The 20955-nt window shown below is 37.5% G+C and overlaps 1 protein-coding gene across 7 annotated transcripts in view; it reads left to right on the top strand.

Moving 5' to 3' along the window:
- LOC148881126 (polyadenylate-binding protein-interacting protein 12-like) overlaps positions 1 to 20955 on the top strand; it is a 30282-nt gene that overhangs the window by 1500 nt on the left and 7827 nt on the right. For 6 of the 7 annotated variants that reach the window (XR_016104753.1, XR_016104754.1, XM_088963415.1 and 3 more), the window contains 7 exons: positions 39 to 149; positions 266 to 310; positions 399 to 471; positions 587 to 699; positions 845 to 904; positions 991 to 1038; positions 1132 to 1200. Coding sequence is in view for 4 of the 7 variants with exons in the window: in XM_088963415.1 (XP_088819541.1) it covers positions 39 to 149; positions 266 to 310; positions 399 to 471; positions 587 to 699; positions 845 to 904; positions 991 to 1038; positions 1132 to 1200 (519 nt within the window). In the remaining 3 variants the exon portion in view is untranslated. Of the gene's footprint in view, positions 1 to 38; positions 150 to 265; positions 311 to 398; positions 472 to 586; positions 700 to 844; positions 905 to 990; positions 1039 to 1131; positions 1201 to 4745; positions 4852 to 20955 lie in introns of all 7 variants that reach the window. The other variant, XR_016104752.1, reaches the window with a different exon arrangement.

The raw sequence follows: 20955 nt of genomic DNA, 5'->3' as shown, positions 1-20955 counted from the left end.
TGCTTTTGTACCTTCACCCATAACCTCTCTTGGTTCAGAAGAAGAATAACTACAGTCAAGGGAAGCGGAGAATGAACAGCAGAACAAGTATGGCGCAGCGAGAAGAGGTAATCAGGAGGACTGTCTATGTTTCTGATATTGATCAACAGGTAAGCAATTACATTTACTTGGTTGGCCTGCCAATCTTCCTCTCCCTCGCTTTCTCTTTCTTTCTCCTTCTCTTCCTGCTCATCAACACTTCGACTAAAATATGACTTTGTTCTAGGTCACCGAAGAGCAACTTGCGGCACTCTTTATAAACTGTGGACAGGTAACCATGTTTTTTGCCACTCTATACTGCTTTTACTCCGTAATGGTGACTTATTTCTTTGAATAACTTCCCCTTTTTTGGGCTGAAGGTTGTTGACTGCCGTGTATGCGGTGATCCTAATTCCGTTCTTCGTTTTGCTTTTATTGAGTTTACTGACGAGGGTAAACTTCATGACCTCAGTGGGCTATTTGGTTTGCATTTTTGATGAACTTTTTGTTTTGTTGCAATAGTTTGAACAAGTAGTTATTTATACTTTTTTGCTCTGTGGCAATTCAGAGGGTGCAAGGGCTGCGTTGAGTCTGGCAGGAACTATGCTTGGTTATTACCCAGTGAGGGTGCTTCCCTCAAAAACTGCAATTGCACCTGTTAACCCAACATTTTTGCCAAGGGTGAGAAAGTCTGCAACTGTGGTTGCTTGCACCATTCTATATGATGATAATGCTTCATTCATTTTCCATATATCTGAATTTAAGAGATCATACTCCTAGTTCATATTTTTTCTCATTATGTTCTAATGGTTTATGTGGTTTACAGTCTGAAGATGAACGTGAAATGTGCGCAAGAACTATTTATTGTACAAATATTGATAAGAAGGTAGTTTAAAATTTCTATATCATTGTAGAATGTCATTTAGAGCATGTAATGACATGCTCATTTCTGAATTTGTTAATTTGATGTAGGTTTCTCAAGCAGATGTCAAACTCTTTTTTGAATCAATTTGTGGAGAGGTTTGTATATTCTACTTAATTAAACACAAGGATTAATTGTGATATCCCTGTTTGGTAAGAAAATAAATATGGGTTATGTCTTCTTTGGTGCAGGTTTATCGCTTGAGACTGCTGGGTGACTATCATCATTCTACCCGTATTGCTTTTGTCGAGTTTGTATTGGTAATTTCTTCAGTTCTTTTGTCCATTCTGAAGCCTTTACCACAAAATGTGCTATGGTATACTAGTGTTTTGACATGATGAACTATCAGTGGTATTTTTTTTTTTGTATTTATGTACTTTTCATAAGGGACCATTGCTTTGTGCAATGCTAAGTTCTTGGGCTGACAAATGTGAAAATATGGGTTCAAGTGTGAGAGTGACCATTTTGCACAAAAATGTCAAGGTTAGGTGATGTAGGACTCATCCAAACAGCAGCTAATTAGAGGCAAAAATGGGTCCTAAGCAAGTTAGAAGTAGGCCCACAAAGTCCTTAGCTTGCTAGTTTGAAATTTATACTTGTTTTTCCCAATAAAGTGAGCTGGACAGGATAAAGAGGTTGAATAATCACCATAACAAGTGAAAACTTAATCGGAAAATGGGTGAAATGAGCTCAAATAGAGTTAACAGGTTGGCTAAGTAAAAGAAAAGAAAAGAAAGAACTAGGAAAATGGATGCTGTGCTTTCTTAGTGAGGATCGCAAAAATTAAGTGATAAAAGAAAATGCAAAGGAGAAGAAAGGAAAAATGGTGGGGAAGTAAGAAGAGGCATGAAAAATTTAAGCTACTTGCAGTAAATTCCAGAATCCAGATAGGTCCTATGGAGTCAGCACCATTAGGTTTCCATAGGTCAGCGGCTGGATATGGAGTCAACAGCTTCATAATTTTGGAGTCAGATGCATGAAGAAATTGAGGAGATAATCCAAAATGCTATAAGAAGTTAAGAACATAAGAACAATAAAAAAACCTGGAATGATAAAACAGAAATTCAACAAATTTGCTTTTATCAAAAAAAAAAAAAATCAACAAATTTGGACTCAACAAAGAATTAAGCTAATTGAAGTAAATTCCAGATAGGTTTGCAAATGACTCCATAACTGAGAAGATCACTTGGCATCCCTCTGAATATTGGAGCTGTGGGATCAGTGTCTAATTGTAGGCAGCAGACTCTTCGTGGTAATTTTAGTGGACCTCACATGCACTCTGCCCTGTCCCCACCCCTCAATCCCCTGTAATGCATAATATATAATATTGAAAAACAAAGATAGGTCTGGATGGAATCATCACCTAGAGATGGAACATATCCAAGGTTTTGACCCAGTGAATCACCCTTGTAACTATGCATTTCGTTACCACTTCAGAACTTTCACACTTATCTCTTGTTTTTTGAAATATTCTTACATTTCTTACCCTAGAGGCAAGAATTTTACCCCTTCTCTTAGGCTAACTCAAAGTAGACGGGTCAAAGAGTCCATGTAACTCTAGAGGCAAGGTCCACTTGTACCCAAATAAGGTAAAAATATTTCTCAAATACTTGCAATGAAAGGACAGGAGATCAGTAAGTGGTAATAATATTCCTTATTGGCTTTGCAAAGAACAGACAAGCTTGGAGACAAGCAAAGAAGAGGTCTTCTCTATTGCAAATTATATGCAGTATCAAAATTTCCATGCAATATTTCCCAACAGGAAGCACTAATTTTAGGGGGAATAGGCTTACAAGGAAACACAAAAAGGAGAAGAAAGTGGTAATAACCAAACTTTTCAAGGAATTGCAAGAGACTGGCCACTAGAGTAAGTGGTAATAACATTCCTTGTTGGCTTTGCAAAGAACAAACAAGCTTGGAGGCAAGCAAACAAGAGGCCTTCTCTATTGCAAATTATCTGCAGTATCAATTTTTCCATGGAATATTTCCCAACAGGAAGCACTAACTTTAGCGGGGGATGGGCTTACATCAAATTTCCTTGAAAGGGAAAGACTGAGTGGATGGGGGAGAACAGAAAGAGGAGAAGAAAGACTCACAAGTAAAAGCACCTGATTGACCAGGGGAGCAAATAAACTTATCAGAATTGGAAGGATCTAACCAAACTTTTCAAGGAATTGCAAGAGACTGGCCATCACAACCACTTGCCCAAAAGAGCTAGGTTCTTCTTCCCAATGTTTTTTTTTTTTTTTATTGATTGATTCTTCTCAATGTTAGCAATTCCTACTCCCATTGCTCCTTTGTCTTACACATGGTCTCCTAGCTGATCAAATGAAACTTATTTTCTTCACCTAGCCCCCACAAAAAATTCCTTAATAATTTTCTCTAGCTACAAAGCCTCTTCTTGTGGCATCTTAAACACAGAGAGATAATAAACCGACAATAATTATCTTCCCAACAAATGTAACTAAACAAGGGAAGACTTGCTAACAAAGACCATAGATGGGCAGGGCCATCATTGGGTAACATGGAAAAGTTCCCTGTGGGGATATGTAGAATTATCTTTTTGGTCACATGCAAAAGTTCTCATACTAAACATGCAGGCTGCATCTAGAATTATCTTTTTGGGATCAATATCAGCAATACGGTTCACACAACTATAAACCTAATCCAAAATGTTGAATTAATTGTACCGATCCCTGTGTAAAGAGAGGTTGAATAGATTTTTTTTCTTTTTCTAAAAGAATGTTGAGTTTCCTTCCTTCCATATGCAAAAAGACATTGCAAATGGTAAGAGGCTCCAGGAGATTCTTTCCCAAGGGCTAAAGCAATTAGGAAGAAGTTTGAACTGCTCAGGTGGATTCAAAAGTCTGCTAATGTATTAATTGAAACCTAGAAAAATTTGGGGTAACAAGACAAGGGTGCATAACCGATCAAAAATTCAAAAAAAAAAAAAAAAGGCAAGGTGCATATGAAAATGCTGGGACCAGGGAATGAAATAAATATACTGTTTTGGTAGAAATTAATATTTTGGCATGGTTAGCTAAACACTAGTTTTATATACCCCTGCTGTCTAATTTTCATGGTATGGGTTCTGTGTTTTCCGAATTGAATATAAAATATTACTATTGACTATAAAAAGGAAAAAGAAAAATCTTTCCCAAGGGCTATTATGCCTCTAGCTGGCCAGGAGGATATCACATAGAGATGTCCCTAGGAAAAATTATGCTTCTTTTAAATGGCAGCAAAAAGTAGGACCATGCCTCTACTATGATGATGAGGATCTTGTCTTGGGCTGTAGTGGACACCCTTGTGGGCACATGGGCCTTGCAAATCATCTCCAAGGAAAGGAATTTGAAGTGGGTAGGCTCAGTAATATATCATAGAAAGATTTGACAATGTTGTATCTTCTGCCCCTGCTCTGGTTATGGTCTGATTGCGGCTTTCAAGCAACCAGACTAGAGAATCAATTTCCTAATTAACGCGGTGACACAACACTGGACTCCATACTACCTGATCCTAATAATAATGGACTCCTCTGTAGCATTCCTTACTACACCAGGTTAAATAAATCTGGAAGCACTTCATATAAAGGAGTCAATATTCCCAACCTAGCAATCTTTCCAGAAATATATGTTAGGTTAAATTTAGTTTCCCGTTTTTAGGTTAGATTTCTAACTTTTTAAACCAAACATAAATAGAGCATCACCACTTTTTTTTTTTAATTATTATTTCATCTTTGTATGCTAGACATCATTTTATCATTTCTTTATGTAATCTTTCAAAATGATTAAATAATATATTGCAGTTTCTTGTGATGAGGATGGGCCTTGGCCCAACGGTTGGGTTGATCTATTGCAACTTGGGTGATTGGGGCTCAAAGTCTTGGAAACAACCTCTTTGTATGGGCATGGGTAAGTCTGTGTATATCTGTCCTTTCCCAGACCCTGCATTTGTGGAAGCCCTATTCACTGGGCTGCCTTTTATTGTAGTTTCTTGTGATATATCAAGAAATGGTAATATCTTGGTCAATATATAGAATAACATCATGGGGCCTTTGAGGGAGATTCTGGAAATGCAATCTAATGGTGCCAAATAGAAGGCATGGGACCGTCAAGACTTGCACATTTTCTTAATGCAATCTAATGGAGTAATTCCTTTTAGCTCCATTTATTTGCATTGCAAATCTCCTCAGATTTGCAATGGTTTGTCTGTTCTGTCAATCCGCACCCTTCTTGGGTCGACTGGGGCTAGTGCTAGTTTGTCAGAGTTGGTTTGGAACAGAATCTCAGAGGAACAATCACTCTTGTTAGAAAAAAGGTTCTCTTTACAAGAGATTAACAAAGCAGTGTTCTTGGTGGAGAGATCCAAAGCCCTGGGACTGGATGGCTTTCTCATTGACTTTCTACTAGGAGTGTTGGGATTTCTTGAGTTCAGACCTGTTGCAAGTCTTCAACAAATTCTTTCATAAAGGGGAGATCTCATTGGGGTTAATGCCACTTTTATTGCTTTGGTGCTGAAAAAGAGAGAGTTTGGGGGTCTTTATAAAATTACTTTGAAGGTTTGGTTTGTAAAGTTGATATAGAGAAAGCCTATGACCTAGTGGGCTGGAAAATTTTGATGGAAATCTTAGAGAGGCTTGGTTTTGGGGCTAAGTGGAGATTGTGGATTGAAGGGTGTGCTAACTCAGTTCATTACTCAAGCCTCATCAACGGTGTGGCCAAGGATTTCTTCCCAGCCAAGCAAGGAATTAGTCCAAGGGGACCCTTGATCTCCTTTCTTATTCACTCTAGTGGTAGAGGTGTTAAGCAGATTAGTGATGAAAGCAGATTCACAAGGTCTGATCAGGGGATGGAGGGTCGATAGAAATAATGTGGTTGTCTCTCACCTTCAATCTGCTGATGTGACACTTCTTTTCTGTGAGGGTGTTAATTTGGTGATGATAAGAAACTTGAATTTTTTTTTTTTTTTTTGATAAATGGTAAGAAACTTGAAGTTGGTGATTGACAATTTTGTAAGTCTGTTGGGATTAAGAGTCAATTGGGGTAAAAGTGGAATTGCTCGATTGCAGGGATCAATTTGGAGGAAGGGGAATTACTAAGATTTGTAGAGTTGTTGGGATGTGAGGTTAGGAACTGGCCTATAATTTACCTAGGTTTGCCAGAGGGAACCCAAGGTTTGATGGATTTGGAAGCCAATAGTGGAGAGATTTGCTAGGAAATTAGCTATTTGGAATCTGAATTACATTTTGTTGGGAGGGAGAATTACTTTAATTAGATCCACACTGGCAAGTCTTCCCATTTTTTTCCTCTCCACCTTCTGTATCCCGGTCAAAATAGCAAGACAATTAGAAAAGTACATTAGGGATTTTCTTTGGGAACCGGGATAGGACAAAAAGGAACACTTGGTTAAATGGGAACAGGTCAATAAGCTCAAAGAAAATGGTCTAGGGATAGGAAACATTGTCTCTAGATACACTGCTCTATTTGGTAAGGGGTTATGGAGATTCCCATTTGAGAGTGATAGGCTATGAGCATTCATTGGGTTGGATGGAAGGCAATGGTTGGGATGCGAAATTAGCCCCTCATTCTTCTTTGGCTTCCTCGTGGTAAGTGATTCGTGAAGTGCACCCGATCTTTCTTAATTCCACTTCCACCAAGTTTGATGTGGGAAGGATGACAAAATTCGGTTCTAGGAAGATTTGTGGGGTGGGTGAATTTCCACTTAAAGACCAATATCTTGATCTCTTTGCTTTGTCTCTCCTTAAGGGAGAGATGATATTCAGATTGGGAACAACTTGGGCTGGAACTTAGGATTTAGAAGAGGGTTAAGGGAAAATGAATGTTCTTCGTTGATTCACCTTTTAGACACTCTAAGGCAAGTTTCTTTAGACCCTTCCCTTGAGGACTCTAGAATTTGGTTGTCTTCCTCAGATAGCCTCATCATTTGCTCTTCCTTTCACAAAATCCTTGCCTCATTTACCACTCAAGGGGTGGACTCCCGGTGAAAGAAGTTTGGTGTAAGCCTATCCTCCTAAAATTCAAGCTTTTTTGCTGGGAAATTTCCTTGGTAAGGTAAATGCTTGTGATTTGTTGCAGAAAAGAAGAAGGCCTTATGTTTGCCTTTCTCCTCAATTTTGCTTCATGTGTAGGGGTAATGGTGAGACCCTATCTCATTTAATAATCTCCTGTTCTGTTGTGCATAGAATTTGGGTGTTTTTCTACTCTCTTTTTGGTTGTAGATGGATCCCCCCTCAAGAAGTGGTGGGCATTTTCAATCCCAACATTATTTTTTTGATCAATAACAGAAGGCTTTATTAATGAATAATATTTGTGAAACTTTAATTACAGAAAAGGGGAGGTAAACTATCTTAACTCCCCAGCAACAAAAGGACAAAGAACAAACTAAAAATTAGCCCAAAACAGAGATTCCTTAGCCACCCCTTGCTTAGCTAACCCATCAGCCATTGAGTTAGCACTTCTCTTCACCCAACTGTACTTCACCTCTATATCCTTACTCAGCCATTTAAACTTTTTCTTTTCATTGCTGTAGCACCACAAACCACTGTTGTCTCCTTTCAGCCACCTAATCACCACCTCCGAGTCCCCTTCAATAACTAAGCATCTGATGCTTAATTCTCTTGCTCTTTGGATTCCTTCAAGAACTGCTAGAATCTTGGCCCTAAGAGAGTCACCCTCTCCATTTGGCCCTGAGAATTTTCAATCCCATCTTCTTGGGACAATCTAATAAAGTGCTTTGGAAAAGTTATCAAAAAAAAAAAAAGTGCTCTGGAAAGCCACCAAACCAGCAACCTGTTTGGGTTGTATGGGAAGAAAGGAATAGTAGGATTTTCACTGAAAAAAGCAGATCTTTGGAGGATGTAATGGATAGAATAAAACTAAAGGTAGCTTCATGGTAAGGACATTGGATTGCTTCCAAAACTTTTCTATCATGGCATTTTAAGGGCCTGGACTGAGGTAGCACACTTGTCAAGAGCTAAAGATAAAGTATTAATGGAGTAGAGGCCTCCAGAAGGTAACAAAGCCAAGCTGAATTTTGATGGAAGCTCCCTTTGGAATCCAGGTATGGCAGGAATAGGAGGGGTAATCAGAAATTTAGGAAGGAAGATATTGGCCTTATATTCAGGACAGATTGGCATGGGAAACTCCTTGAAGGCTGAACTATTGGCCTTGCTGCAGGGGCTCAGATTAGTTAAACAGTTGGGATTCAGATCAGTTGAGGTGGAAATGGACTCAAAAGTTGTTATTTCTTGGGAAAATGCAAATAGGCATATCCCTCAGATTCTTAGACATAGAATAAGGGAAGTGGAACAGGACACAAAGGGCATAGGGGTTTGCTGACTTCCTAGCTAAACAAGGAGTTACAAGACATCATTTGCTTTGGGCTTCTATATAATTTTTTTTTTTTTTATCAATAGCAGATTCATTAAATTCATTGAAGTATCAAACTATTTACAGCAAGGAAGACAAAAACTCATATCTTCCGAGTACAACTTAAACCCTCCAAAGAAAGAAAAGGAGTAAAGAAGAAACAATTAAGTTACAGCCTAGACCAAAACATTGCTTCCCTTTCTATCCCTTGTTCAGCTAATCCATCAGCTTAAGATTTACCTGATCTCTTAACCCAACTCATCCTGATTTCCATCCCCCGTACCAGCCACCTGAATTTCCTCTTCTCATTTCTGTAGTTTCATAAACCACAGTTGTCTTTAATCAGCCACCCTATCACCACCTCCGAGTCCCCTTCAATAACTGCCAAGATCTCAGCTCTAAGGGAATCCCCCACACCAATTGGGCCTGAGAACAGGGCAGGGATGATCCCGTTCTCATCCCTAAAAACACCTCCAATCCTTGATTGTCCAGGATTCCCCCTACAACTCCCATCAAAACTTAATTTTAAGAAGCCAACAGGTGGGGGAGTCCAAGACACCCTTATTATTGGTTTGATTTGAGTGCAGTTTGCAATCTCACCCCACTTTCTCAACCTTTATTCCACTGTGTAGTCTGTAAATAGCTCTAGTGATTTCAGACACTCTACAACCCTTATATGGATCACAACCCTCAATTTTTCAGCCCCTCTCTCATTTTCTGAGAAGATTCTAGAATTTCTTTCTTTCCATCCATAATGTCCAGCATACTGCAACCCTCAAACTTCTCCACATAGTCCTTCCCCTTTTCATGTGCCACTTGAAAAAGGAAAGGGAAAATAGGCTCTACAAGTCTGAAGGAGGGTTCCATCTACACCCAAAGAGAGAAAAAACCCACTCCCAAATTGACTTTGCAAATTAGCAAGACACCAGTAAGTGAAAACCAGTCTCCCCATCCGCTTTGCAAAGAACATACCAATGAGGTGACAAACGAGTATTGGGTCTCTTTGGGCTTCTATATAATTTGGGCTTGAGGAAAGGTTTTGACATTTCTGTTTTCATCTTGTACTAAGCACCACTTTTATTATTTAATGAAATAAAACTAATTTTTTGCTGATAAAAAAGAATTTGCATCCTTCTTGTGTAAAATTTGCAGCTGGCACCATATAATTGGAACAAAATTAAGTTGAGGTGGGGTATAATTTGCAATTCTCCACATAGTTGCACCCATTGAATGTGATGCAAAATTTGCCTCCCATATAAAGTGGGGATCACATCAGAATTTGCACCCATGCATTTGCAACCATAAACAAATGGAGCCTTTGGGGATGGGATGGGATAATTTTTTTTGTTTATACGTGCATCACTTACATCTTCTCATGTAGACATTTTTATTTGTATAGGTGAAATTGAAAGATTTAAGAAGAGGAAAAACAACACAGACAGAGAGAGATTGAATAAGGTTGAGTTGGTTATGCCAACCCACCCATTCTATTTTATATTTTGTTTAAAAGAATGGAAAAATTACATTTTTTGCTCTCCAATCAATGAATGAAGTAGGTTATGGAGATTCCCATTAGAAAAGGAGAAATTATGGGCTAAAATAGTGGCAAGCATGCATGGGTGGGAGCTAGGTGGATGGGATGCTAGACTTCGGACTAGGACTATAAGCGTTTCGCCTTGGAAAGCCATTCATGATCTATTACCAGTTTTTTCCTCTCTTATCAGGTATATTTGAATTCAGGTAACTCCATAAAATTCTGGGAACAAACTTGGTGAGGAATGCCTCCTTAAAGGACCAGTTTCCTTCTTTGTATGCCCTTTCTGTTTTCAAAACTGAGACAGTTTCCTCTTTCGTTACCCCTTCCTCTTCCATCTCTGGGTTTGGTTGGAATTTGGGTTTGAGAAGGGTTGTGAGAGATTCAGACCTCGACAGTGTTTCGAGCCTACTTCAACTTCTTGATAATGTGTTCTTAGATCCATCTAAGGAAGACTCTAGAATTTGGACCCCCACCTCTACTGGCTCCTTCTCTTGTGCCTCCTTCTTTAAGGCGTTATGCCAGTCCACCAATCCTATAACCCCCCCCCCTTCCCTGTTAACGAGGTATGGTGGAGACCAATTCCTCCTAGGGTTGGTAGTTTTTGTTGGGAAGCATTTATGGAAAGAATCAACACCGGTGATTTGCTCCAAAAGAAGAGACCCAATTCTTGTTTGCCCCCCTCATTGGTGTGTTCTTTGTAAGGCTGATGGGGAGATTGGTTTCCACCTATTGGTGTCCTGCCAATTTGCAAAATCTATTTTGGAAGTGGGCTTTATCTTTGTTAGGGTGTACTTGGAATCCTCCATCCAATATACAAAGTCTGTTTGCTCATTTTTTCAGGTGGCGTATGAAAAGGGGAAGGACTATGTGGAGAGGGCTGAGGGCAGCATTTGCTGGTCTTTATGGGAAGAGGGAAACTCCAGAATTTTCTCTAAAGAAGAAAGAAGTGCTGAAGATCTGAAGGTCCTGATCCATATAAGGGCTGTACAGTGGATGAAATCCTTAGCTATTTACAGAATATACTGTGGATGACATGTTGGGGAAGTGGGGTGAAATTGCTAGTTGTACCCAAATTAAAGCAGCTATCAGTGTGTCTTGAGGAATGAGAATGGGGCTGTTTTTGCCATGTTTTCAGGCCCCATTGGAGTGGGAGACTCCCTTAGAAGCTGAGATCCATGCAGTATTGGAAGGAGTCTAGAAAGCTAGGGAGATGAATCTCAGAAAACTCATAATTGAAGGGGACTCGGAGGTGGTAGTACGGTGGCTGAAGAAAAACGATAGTGGTTTATGGAGATATAGCAATATGAGAAGGAAATTCATATGGCCGGTTCGAGAAATGGAAATTAAAATCAGTTGGGTAAAAAGATCAGCTAATTCTTTTGTTGATGGGTTAGCAAAACAAGGGGTGGATAGGGAGTCAATGTTCTGGGCACAGATGTAGTTTTGAATTTGATTTCTCCTCTTTCCTCTTTTTTCCTTTTTTCCTTTCTCTCCTGTTCAGTTCTTGGGGCTTAAGCTGAAGTTGGAAAGATAAGAAAGTTTGTCTTCCTCTTTGTAATTCTAATTGTTGATAATTAATGAAATGTGTTATTGATAAAAAAAAAAACAATGAATGAAGTACTTAAAAACTAAGTATTACTACACTCCCCCCTCAGGTGGAGTATAGATGTCAATCATGCTTAACTTGTCCAATATAGTATCCAGTTTCTTCTTTACTAAGCCTTTTGTCAAAAAATCAGCAAGTTGGTCTTCAGTCCTAACATATGGAAAGCAAATCTCATTCCTATCAATCTTCTCCCTTATAAAATGTTTGTTAACTTTGACATGTTTAGTACAATTGTGCTGCACAGGGTTGTAAGCAATGCTTATTAGTTGCTTTGCTATCACAATACAGCTTCATTGGCTCCTTGGATTACTATACCAAACTCTTGCAAAAACATTTTCAATGATATCTCATTGGCCATAGATCTAATTTCAGCTTCTGCACTAGGTTGGGCCATTACATTCTGTTGAGGTTTTATACAGTTTTATGCAGTTTGTAGTGGTAGTTTTTGATTATTTATTGTTTAGATAGAAAGTGGGGGCAACAACACTCTTGTTAGGTCCTTTTTGAGCAGTTATTTTAAGTGTTTTATGTGTTAGTCGCCCTATAAGGGCGTATTGGTCTTTGTACTCTTTATTATTTTAAACTATAAATAATAGTGAAGAGGGCGGCTAGAATTATTGCTCTCTTTTCTCTCAAATCTCTTCTCTTCCTTCTCTCTTTCCTTCTTCAAGAAGTATTCTTTTCTTTTACAGATTTTTATTTCAACAGTCTTCTACTTGGTATCAGAGCTTAGATAGGGTTTCTTGGAGTTCTTCCATGCAGTCCTAGATCAGCTGATTGCATGAGGAGATAAAGGGCTGATCGATCTACTTAAGATTGCCTAGTTCTTGGATTTTTTGGTGTTTTCTAGTCATCATGAGGGTGATCTATGTTTTGGCATCAAAATCAAGAAGAATTGGAGTGTGGGGAAGAGTTCTAGCCAAGTTGGACTCTTCAATTTTGATATGATCTTGGGCGCTCAGGTACTGTTGGACTTTTCTAGGTATTTTATAGGGGGTGATTAGAATTCTAGGAATTTTTGGTCCCTTTGGAGTGATCGATTGATATTTCTCTTTGGTGGGAGACAATAGGAGGAGAGAGATTTCTCTTTGGATAGTGTTTTCTTCTTCTGTAAAGGTCTATTACTCTTGTGTGTGAGATCGATTTGATCTTGGAGGCTTTCTACCTAGTTATTTCCTAGTTTTTGAGCTGTATGAAGTTAAATAGAGTGTTGGAGTACCAAGCAGAAGTCCACTGGTAACATGGGTCTGGGTTTGGAGGTAGTAGTGCTATTTTTGGGTTTGGAATTATTATTACAGTAAAATTCGATGGCACAAATTACCTAGAATGGGCACAATCGGCCAAGATGGTCATTGGTGCTCGTGGGAAATTGGGGTACATCACTGGGAGAAGAAACTTGATATAGATCCCTTCTGGTGGGTATAGGAGAATTACATGGTGGTGGCCTGGCTGTGTAATTCTATGTTGCCTTACATTGGTAAAAATTTCTTGTGGGTTAATATTGTAAAGGAGATTTGGGATGGAGTGACTGAAACCTATTTCTAGAAACAAAATGTAGCTAGAGCATATTAGTTAAGGAATTGGGTGAGCAGTACAAAACAAGGAGATAGATAGACCTCTTGCCATGTATTTCTCCACGCTGAAAATTCTTTGGCAAGAGATAGACCACTTAGAAATTGTGGTTTGGGAGAGTATGAAGGATGCTGCAACCTATCGGGGGTTGGTAGAAAAGAATAGGGTTTTTGAGTTCTTGGTTGGGTTGAACCTTGAATTTGGCATTGCTAGGCAACACTTCCTTTCTAGAGAAAGTGCGACTCTTTTTCAAGCCTATGCCTTTGTCTCTAGATAGGAGAGTCGGAGGAATTTCATGTTGAGACAACCTGGGATTGATCAGTCATCTATGATAAGTATAGTTAAATCTAAGCAAAATGGAGATAGGGGGAGTAGTGAGGCTAAGAGGGAGGATAAGGACTTGGTATGTGACTATTGCAAGAAAACAAAGCATACAAGAGATACTTGTTGGGAGCTTTGCCCTCATCTCATACCGGCTCGGGTCAAGAACAAGAAGGGAAATGCAAATGTGGAAATTACAGGAGACTCTTCGAGATCCCTTTCCCAAATTGATTTGGAGTCCATTGCAGTAGCAACAATGAGAATTGAATTGGAGAAGTATGGACAACTTACGAGTAAGAAGGATTCAACTCGTTCTAGTTCTTTAGATGGGCAATACAGTTTAGGAGCCAATCACACTACTTCCTTTGCTCATACAGGTAGTTCATATGCGGATGCAAATCATGCATTCACCTCAAGTAAGGAGGGACCTCTTTGGATTATAGACTCAGGAGCATTTGAGCACATGACTAATATATCTACCCTTTTTAGTTCTTACCAATTGTGCTCTAGTAGAGATAGGGTCTCTACATGGTTCCCATATTCCCATTGTTGGGAAAGGGATTGTTAGAGTGACCAATGACATTATTTTATCTTTTGTTTTGCATGTCCCTAGACTCCATACTGATCTTCTTTCTATAAGCTCTCTAATAAAAAATTTGAATTGTTCAGTGAACTTCCTTCTTAGTAATTGTGTTTTTCAGGATCTGGGATCAAAGAGGACGATTGGGAGTGGTCGTGAGGTGAATGAAGTCTACCTTTTGGATGAGATTTCGAGACATCAGAGCCATCATGTTAGTAGTAGCAGTAGTAGTGGATCAGAGTCAATGAGTCAGATTATGCTATGGCATAATCATTTGGGTCATTTTTCTTTCATTTCATTAAGGACTTGGCCAAGTAATAAAAGAAGTTCACATTTCTTTTGATATTGTTCACAGTGATGTATGAGGACCTTACCGCATTTCTTCCATGGGTGGTTACCGTTATTTTCTTTTGTTTGTGGATGATCATACATGGTATTTTTGGATATATTTAATGAGATCACGTGATGAAGTACCTATTTTGGTGTGAAAGTTCTAGATGGTTCTTACACAATTTGGAGTGAGGACTAAAGTCTTCAGATCAGATAATGTTAGAAAATACTTTGAGAAGGACTCGACCACATTTTATGAAGCATGGTGTGATTCATTAGAGTAGCTGTGTATATGCACTGCAATAGAATGAGGTAGCAGAGAGAAAAAATAGACACATTGTGGAGGTGGCAAGAAGCCTTATGGTGTGTGCTTCAGTTCCTATTCATTTTTGGAGGATGCAATTCTCACAACAGTGTATTTGATTAACCGTGTTCCTTCACACACTTTGAGGTTTAAGGCACCTTTTAGCATGCTATTTCCAGATGGGGAGATATTTCATGTCTTTGAAAGTCTTTGGGTGTGTTTCCTTTGTTCACGTTCTTTGTCCTCATTGCAAAAAATTGGATCCTAAGGCCAAGAAATGTGTTTTCCTTGGGCATGCTCAAAACTAAAAGGGGTATTGTTGTTATGATCCAGTGTCGGAGAGCAGGTTTATTACTATGGATGTTACATTCTTTGAGTCTACTTTCTTTTTCTCGGGGTTCTCAGAAGGAGTGTTTTGGGGAGAACTCACAACCTGTCCCTCTTCTTGTTTCATTTATTCCTTCATCTAATCCATCTGTTCCATCATTAGCAGCTCCATTCCCACTACTTGATCCACTACAGCCAGCTTCACAATCCTATCAACACCGATAGAAGAGGGTTGACTTTACACATGCTCAGATAGAAGAACCTGCTCCACTCTTCGTCAATCCATCTGAGATCCCAGGTTCGGTTGATACAGTTCCAAGTATTTCCCTTGAACCTGAGCCTATTATTTCCCATGATAATGATGTTTCTATACTTAACATTGATGTTGTAGTTGATCCCACCAGTCTTGATCTTCCCATTGCACTCCGCAAAGGGAAGAGAAAGTATACAACCCATTGCATTTTACACCTTCTTTCCTATAATGCCTTATCACCCTCCTATTGTGCTTTCCTTTTTTCCTAGGATTCTGTATCTATACCCAGGAATGTCAATGAGGTTCTTTCCAAACCTAAGTGGAAAATAGCTATGCAAGAAGAAATGAAAGCTTTGGTTAAGAATCAGACATGGGAGATGGTTGATCTTCCTATTGATAGAGATAGTCGGATGTAGATGGGTGTTCACTGCGAAGTACAGGGTTGATGACAGTATAGAAAGGTACAAGGCAAGGTTGATTCAGTGTTTTAAAAGCGTAAGGCACAAACAAAGCGCCAAGGCCAATTTGCGCCTGAGGTGTAAGATGCAAGGTGAGGCGCGTGCCTTTTTAAGCAAGGCGCATAATTACAAAAAAAAGCTAAAAAATAAAAAAAATTAAAAATTGCCAAAAAATTAAAAAAAGAAAAAAATTGAAAAATTTTAAACATAATGTTGATAAAAAATATAAACTTAAATTTTAAAATAAATGTTTTAAAAACCTATTATCTAAAATTAAAATACATAAACCTAACATTTAAAGTGTATTCAAATGAAAATTTAAAAATAAAAGCAAACATATAAAGCATTTTCAAGCATGTAAAACCCACAATCTCTTTTTCTCCTTAATTGCATTGCTTCAAGTAACTAGTGTGATGTAAAACATATTGAATTCTTGGTTCTATGAGTTGCCTTTGTACCACACCCCTCGAGGCAAGCTCAAACAAGTCTATGTTACGGTTTGAAATTCTTATTTCTCACATATAAAGTAATGATTTTATAACTTTCATTGCCTTTTAAGAAGATATTTTATAACTTAGCCGTTAGTCTAAAGAAAAGAAAAATGCGCAAAATTTTAAAAGGCACTGCCTGGGCTGAGGTACAAGACGCATTAGGCGCGCACCTAGGCGCACTAGGCGTGCACCTAGGACTTGGGTGAGGCACATACCCCAAAATGCGCCTCGCTTGTGTGCCTAGGCGTGCCTTTTAAATCACTGGGTTGGTTGCAGAAGGGTATACACAAACCTATGGTATTGATTACCTGGAGACTTTTGAATTAGTTGCTAAGATGAGTTTAGTTCGAATTCTCTTGTCCCTAGTAGTTACCTATTCACGGCCTTTATTCCAGTTTGGTGTTAAAAATGTTTTTCTTAATGGTGAATTGCAAGAGGAGGTATATATGGACATTCCACCTGGTTTTTATGAGAATGTTGGTAAGGGAAAAGTTTGCAGACTGAAGAAATCACTATATGATTTGAAAGTCACTTAGGGCATGGTTTGATAGGTTCGTAGGGGCACTTATCTGTTTTAGGTACACAAACTCAATCTGATCATACTCTCTTTGTAAAAATGCGAGAGGCACTCTTGTTAGTATTGATTGTATATGTAGATGTTATAGTTGTTATAGGAAATTATCTTAAGGAGATTGATGCACTCAAGAAGTCACTGCAACAAGAGTTTGAGATCAAGGATCTAGGTGAACTTAAATATTTTCTAGGGATTGAGGTTACAAGATCCAAGCATGGAATTTTCATCTCTCGGTGGAAGTATGTGTTGGACTTACTATAGGAAACTGTGAAATTAGAAACTAAACCAGCTGATACTCCTATTGACCCAAATCATAGAATTAATGCTTTGGATGGTGAGTTGGTTAAGGATGTGGGAAGATATTAGAGGATGGTAGGCTGGCTATTATATTTATGTATGACACGTTTAGACATTTCCTATGTTGTTAGTGTGGTGAGTCAGTATATGCATGTTCCTTGGGTTCAACATTGGGAAGCCATTGAGAGGATATTTGCATACCTGAAGAAGCATCTTGGCAGAGAGATTCTTTTCTCAGATCATGAGAATTTAAAATTGGAGTCCTAAACAGATGCAGATTGGGCAGGTTGTTTAGTTGACAGGAGATCTACATCAGGGGTATGCGCCTTTGTGGGAGGAAACTTGGTTTCATGGAAGAGTAAAAAACAACCAGTTGTGACTAGGTCAAGTGCAAAGGATGAATATAGATCTATGGCTCATGGTATTTCAAGCTGAGGAGCCCATGATGTTACATTGTGACAATCAAGGTGCAATCAATATTGTCTACAATCCAATTCAGCGTGATAGGACTAAACACATTGAGGTTGATAGGCATTTCATAAGAGAAAGGGTGACAATTGGAAAAGTTTGCTTGCCTTATGTCTCCTCCGAATTATAGTTGGCTGATGTCTTCACCAAAGGGGTTGCAAAGAACAAGCATGAATACAATCTACGCAAGTTGGGAATGTGTGGCATTTACTCTCAACTTGAGGGGGAGTGCTGAGGTTTTAGACACTTTTGTGCAGTTTGTAGTGGTAATGTTTGATTATTTATTGTTTAGATAGGAAGTGGGGACCACAACACTCTTGTTGGGTCCATTTTGAGCAGTTATTTTAAGTGTTTTATGTGTTAGCCACCCTATAAGGTCATATTGGTTTTTGTACTCTTTATTATTTTAAACTATAAGCTTGGGGTGAAGCCCCGCTCAAACTTTCATTCCCCTTCTCTGTCTTTCCATTCTCTTTCCTTTTCTTTCTTTTCTCATTTTTTGTTTAATTTTCTTTCTCTTCCCTTTCTCGTTTTTTTCTTTTTCTTTCTTTTTTCTTTCTTTCTTTGTCTTTTTATACGAGGCGTGCATATTGGCATATGCCTTGGGGCATTTTGGGGGGGCACCTCACTTGGAGGCACACCTACAAGCATACGACTCTCACACCTTTCTGAATGGTATATAAAACTAAGGAACTAGCCAAAAGTTAGTTCTTTATTTTATAAAGTTCTTATCACCTAGGCGACTAGGCACCCTAGTGTCACCCAAACTCGCCTAGACGCCTTGACAACTATGATCTCAGTGTAGTCTATACCATATTGATTGATTATATCCTTTTGCAACCAGCTGAGCCTTATATCTTTCTCAGAACCATCAGATTTATGTTTGACTATGAAGACCCAACTACACCCAACAGGTTTCTTCCCCTTGGAAGATCTACCAACTCCTAGGTTTCATTTTTTGATTTTTAACAATTTTATTGACCATAAGAAATAGCAAAAACAAATTTACCCCACTGAAGAGATTTTGTAATGGAAAGATACCCCAAAATGTTGATTAAAATCTGAAATTTCTGTGCAAAATAAGTCAGCTAATAAAATTGATACAACCTGTCATATACTTGCTCACTAAATATTCTAAAATTTTGCCATTAATCACTTAATCATTTGAAATGTAAAGGCGTATCAAAAGAAAATGGTGTCAAAAAATAAGGTACCTTGAGTACATGACAGGGTCTTACAGATTGAGGAGTTTATGCATATAGCAAGTTTTGGTGGCCTTGGCAGTTGACATAATGGGAAAAATGTGGTGAATCAAATATTTAAAATGACATGTGCTAACATAATAGTATCTAGTGTGGACAAGTGGTGCTGGTGGTGTCATGAATCAATGGTTGTTGACCCAGCTAGATGATTATCACGGGCCCATATTAGAAATGTTATAGAATAATTATTATGCTAAGATCTATGTCAGTATCTTGTTCTTCATTGATGAGTGTGAATTCGTAGTCTTGGGTGGAAATAATCCATTTCAATGAAAGGAATATTTCCATCTGGCTTCTAAATGCCACGATTGCTTTTTTTATTAGAAAATTTATACTATTATATTGATTGGAAGTGAACAGGGACAAAAGTGTCTTCATAGTACATAAGCTGATTTTTTTTTGATGAATAGTACATAAGCTGATTTACAAAGAAGCCCAGTACAAATGTTGTCTTACAGCCCCTTATTTTGCTAGGGAGTCGACTAGCCCATTTGTGCTCTTTCTAACCCATTTGAACTCAACATTTAGGTCCTTTGCTATCCTTTCCACTTCCCTGAATACATGTTTGAGGGTCCATGGGATATGTTTATTACATCTTGCCCACAAAATAATGATTTTTGAGTCCCCTTCCACCTCCACTTGTCTGAAGTCCAATTGTTTTGCAAGCTTGAGCCCCTGAATTAGTGCCAAAAGTTTTGCCTTCATCGAATTTGCAGTACCAATTGGCCTTCAATAGCCAGTATCCTATTCTTTGAGTTTCTAATTGCACCCCCTATTCTTGCCAACCCTGAATTTCAATGAGCTCCTGTCAAAGTTCAGTTTTACTTTAGCACCTACTGGAGGATTCCACTCCATTCCTATCTCTTCTCTTTCCTTAGAGGAAAGTGCTTCCTCCCTCCAATTCCTTATAGTTTTAGACAATGAGAAGTTGTAGAAATTGTCCATGGTTTTTACCCCAAAGGCTACTTTCACTTTAATACTAATAGTGATTAAGCACATGCATGCAAGTGAGAATTTTTTCTTCATATTAATTACTTGAATTTTAGACACATCATAATTAAGATAGAAATTGAAAATTAACAAAAGTAACTATGATTAAAACTAAACTTGAATGCTTGTTGTAAATGTGCACATGCATTGCACACAGGAATTTTAAATTATAATGACACATTAATAATAATAAAATTATTATTATTATTAAGATTTTATATTCCATTTTTTTGATGAATAACTTTTTATATTCCATTTCTATCATAAATAAAAATAATTTTTATTTTAACAATTATGTTTATATAAAATGATGAATATAGAACATTAGAAATGTTTCCAAATGTTTTTGAGAAAATTCTGCACTTTTTTCATTTTTTGTGTTCTATATTTTTTAAAATATTTATTATTCAATTATGACACCATGAGTTTCCTTGAAAAGTTGGACCATTGACCCACCATCTAAATAAGAAAATAGCTTTGCTTTCGATAAGTTTTAAGCTGTATATTTCATCTATATTATATAAATAATTTCTACTTATCATACTTAATTTTTGTTTGACAATTAATAATTTCTACTTATCATACTTATCATACTTGTACTTTTTTATTTTTAAAGGTTTACTATTTAGCTATCATTTCATCGATTAATCCATTTGACCCAAACCACTAACCCACCACCCAAAAAGAAAACTAGTTTGATTTCTATGTTGACATTAAATTTTGTATTATATTTCCATCATTGATAAAAATATTTCTTATGTATAATACTTATTTTTGTTCAATATAATGAATGTGTAATATTAGATATGTACCCAATATTTTATTTTTTATAAATATATAACATTAGATCTGTGCCCAAATGTTTCTATATTTTTATTTTTATTTTTGTGATTCTTTGTGTGTTTTTTTTTTAAATTTTATTATTTGACTATGGCATCATTTCATTTTTAGGTTGATTTTAAATTTGGCATTCCATTTTCAACATTAATAAGAGTACTTCTTACATTTCATACTTTTTTTTTTTGTTTAGTATAATAAATATACAATATTAGAGATATGCCCAATTCTTTTTATTTTTATTTGTATTACATATTTAATTTATTTTATTATTTAATTATGACATTATTTATTAACCCATTTGACCCAATATGGTAGAATTGCGTACCCACCACTGAGAGGAAAGAAAATGTTTTTGTTTTTAAATTCCTTTTTTAAAATATTTATTTTTATACTATTAAAATCAATGTTATGGATTTA

The sequence above is a fragment of the Nelumbo lutea genome, chromosome 1, assembly GCF_056320005.1.
Source record: "Nelumbo lutea isolate HS-2025 chromosome 1, American lotus-T2T, whole genome shotgun sequence".
In the NCBI taxonomy this organism is placed as follows: Eukaryota; Viridiplantae; Streptophyta; class Magnoliopsida; order Proteales; family Nelumbonaceae; genus Nelumbo; species Nelumbo lutea.
Note: the sequence above shows the minus strand (reverse complement) of the source record. Positions and strands in the feature narration are given on the sequence as shown.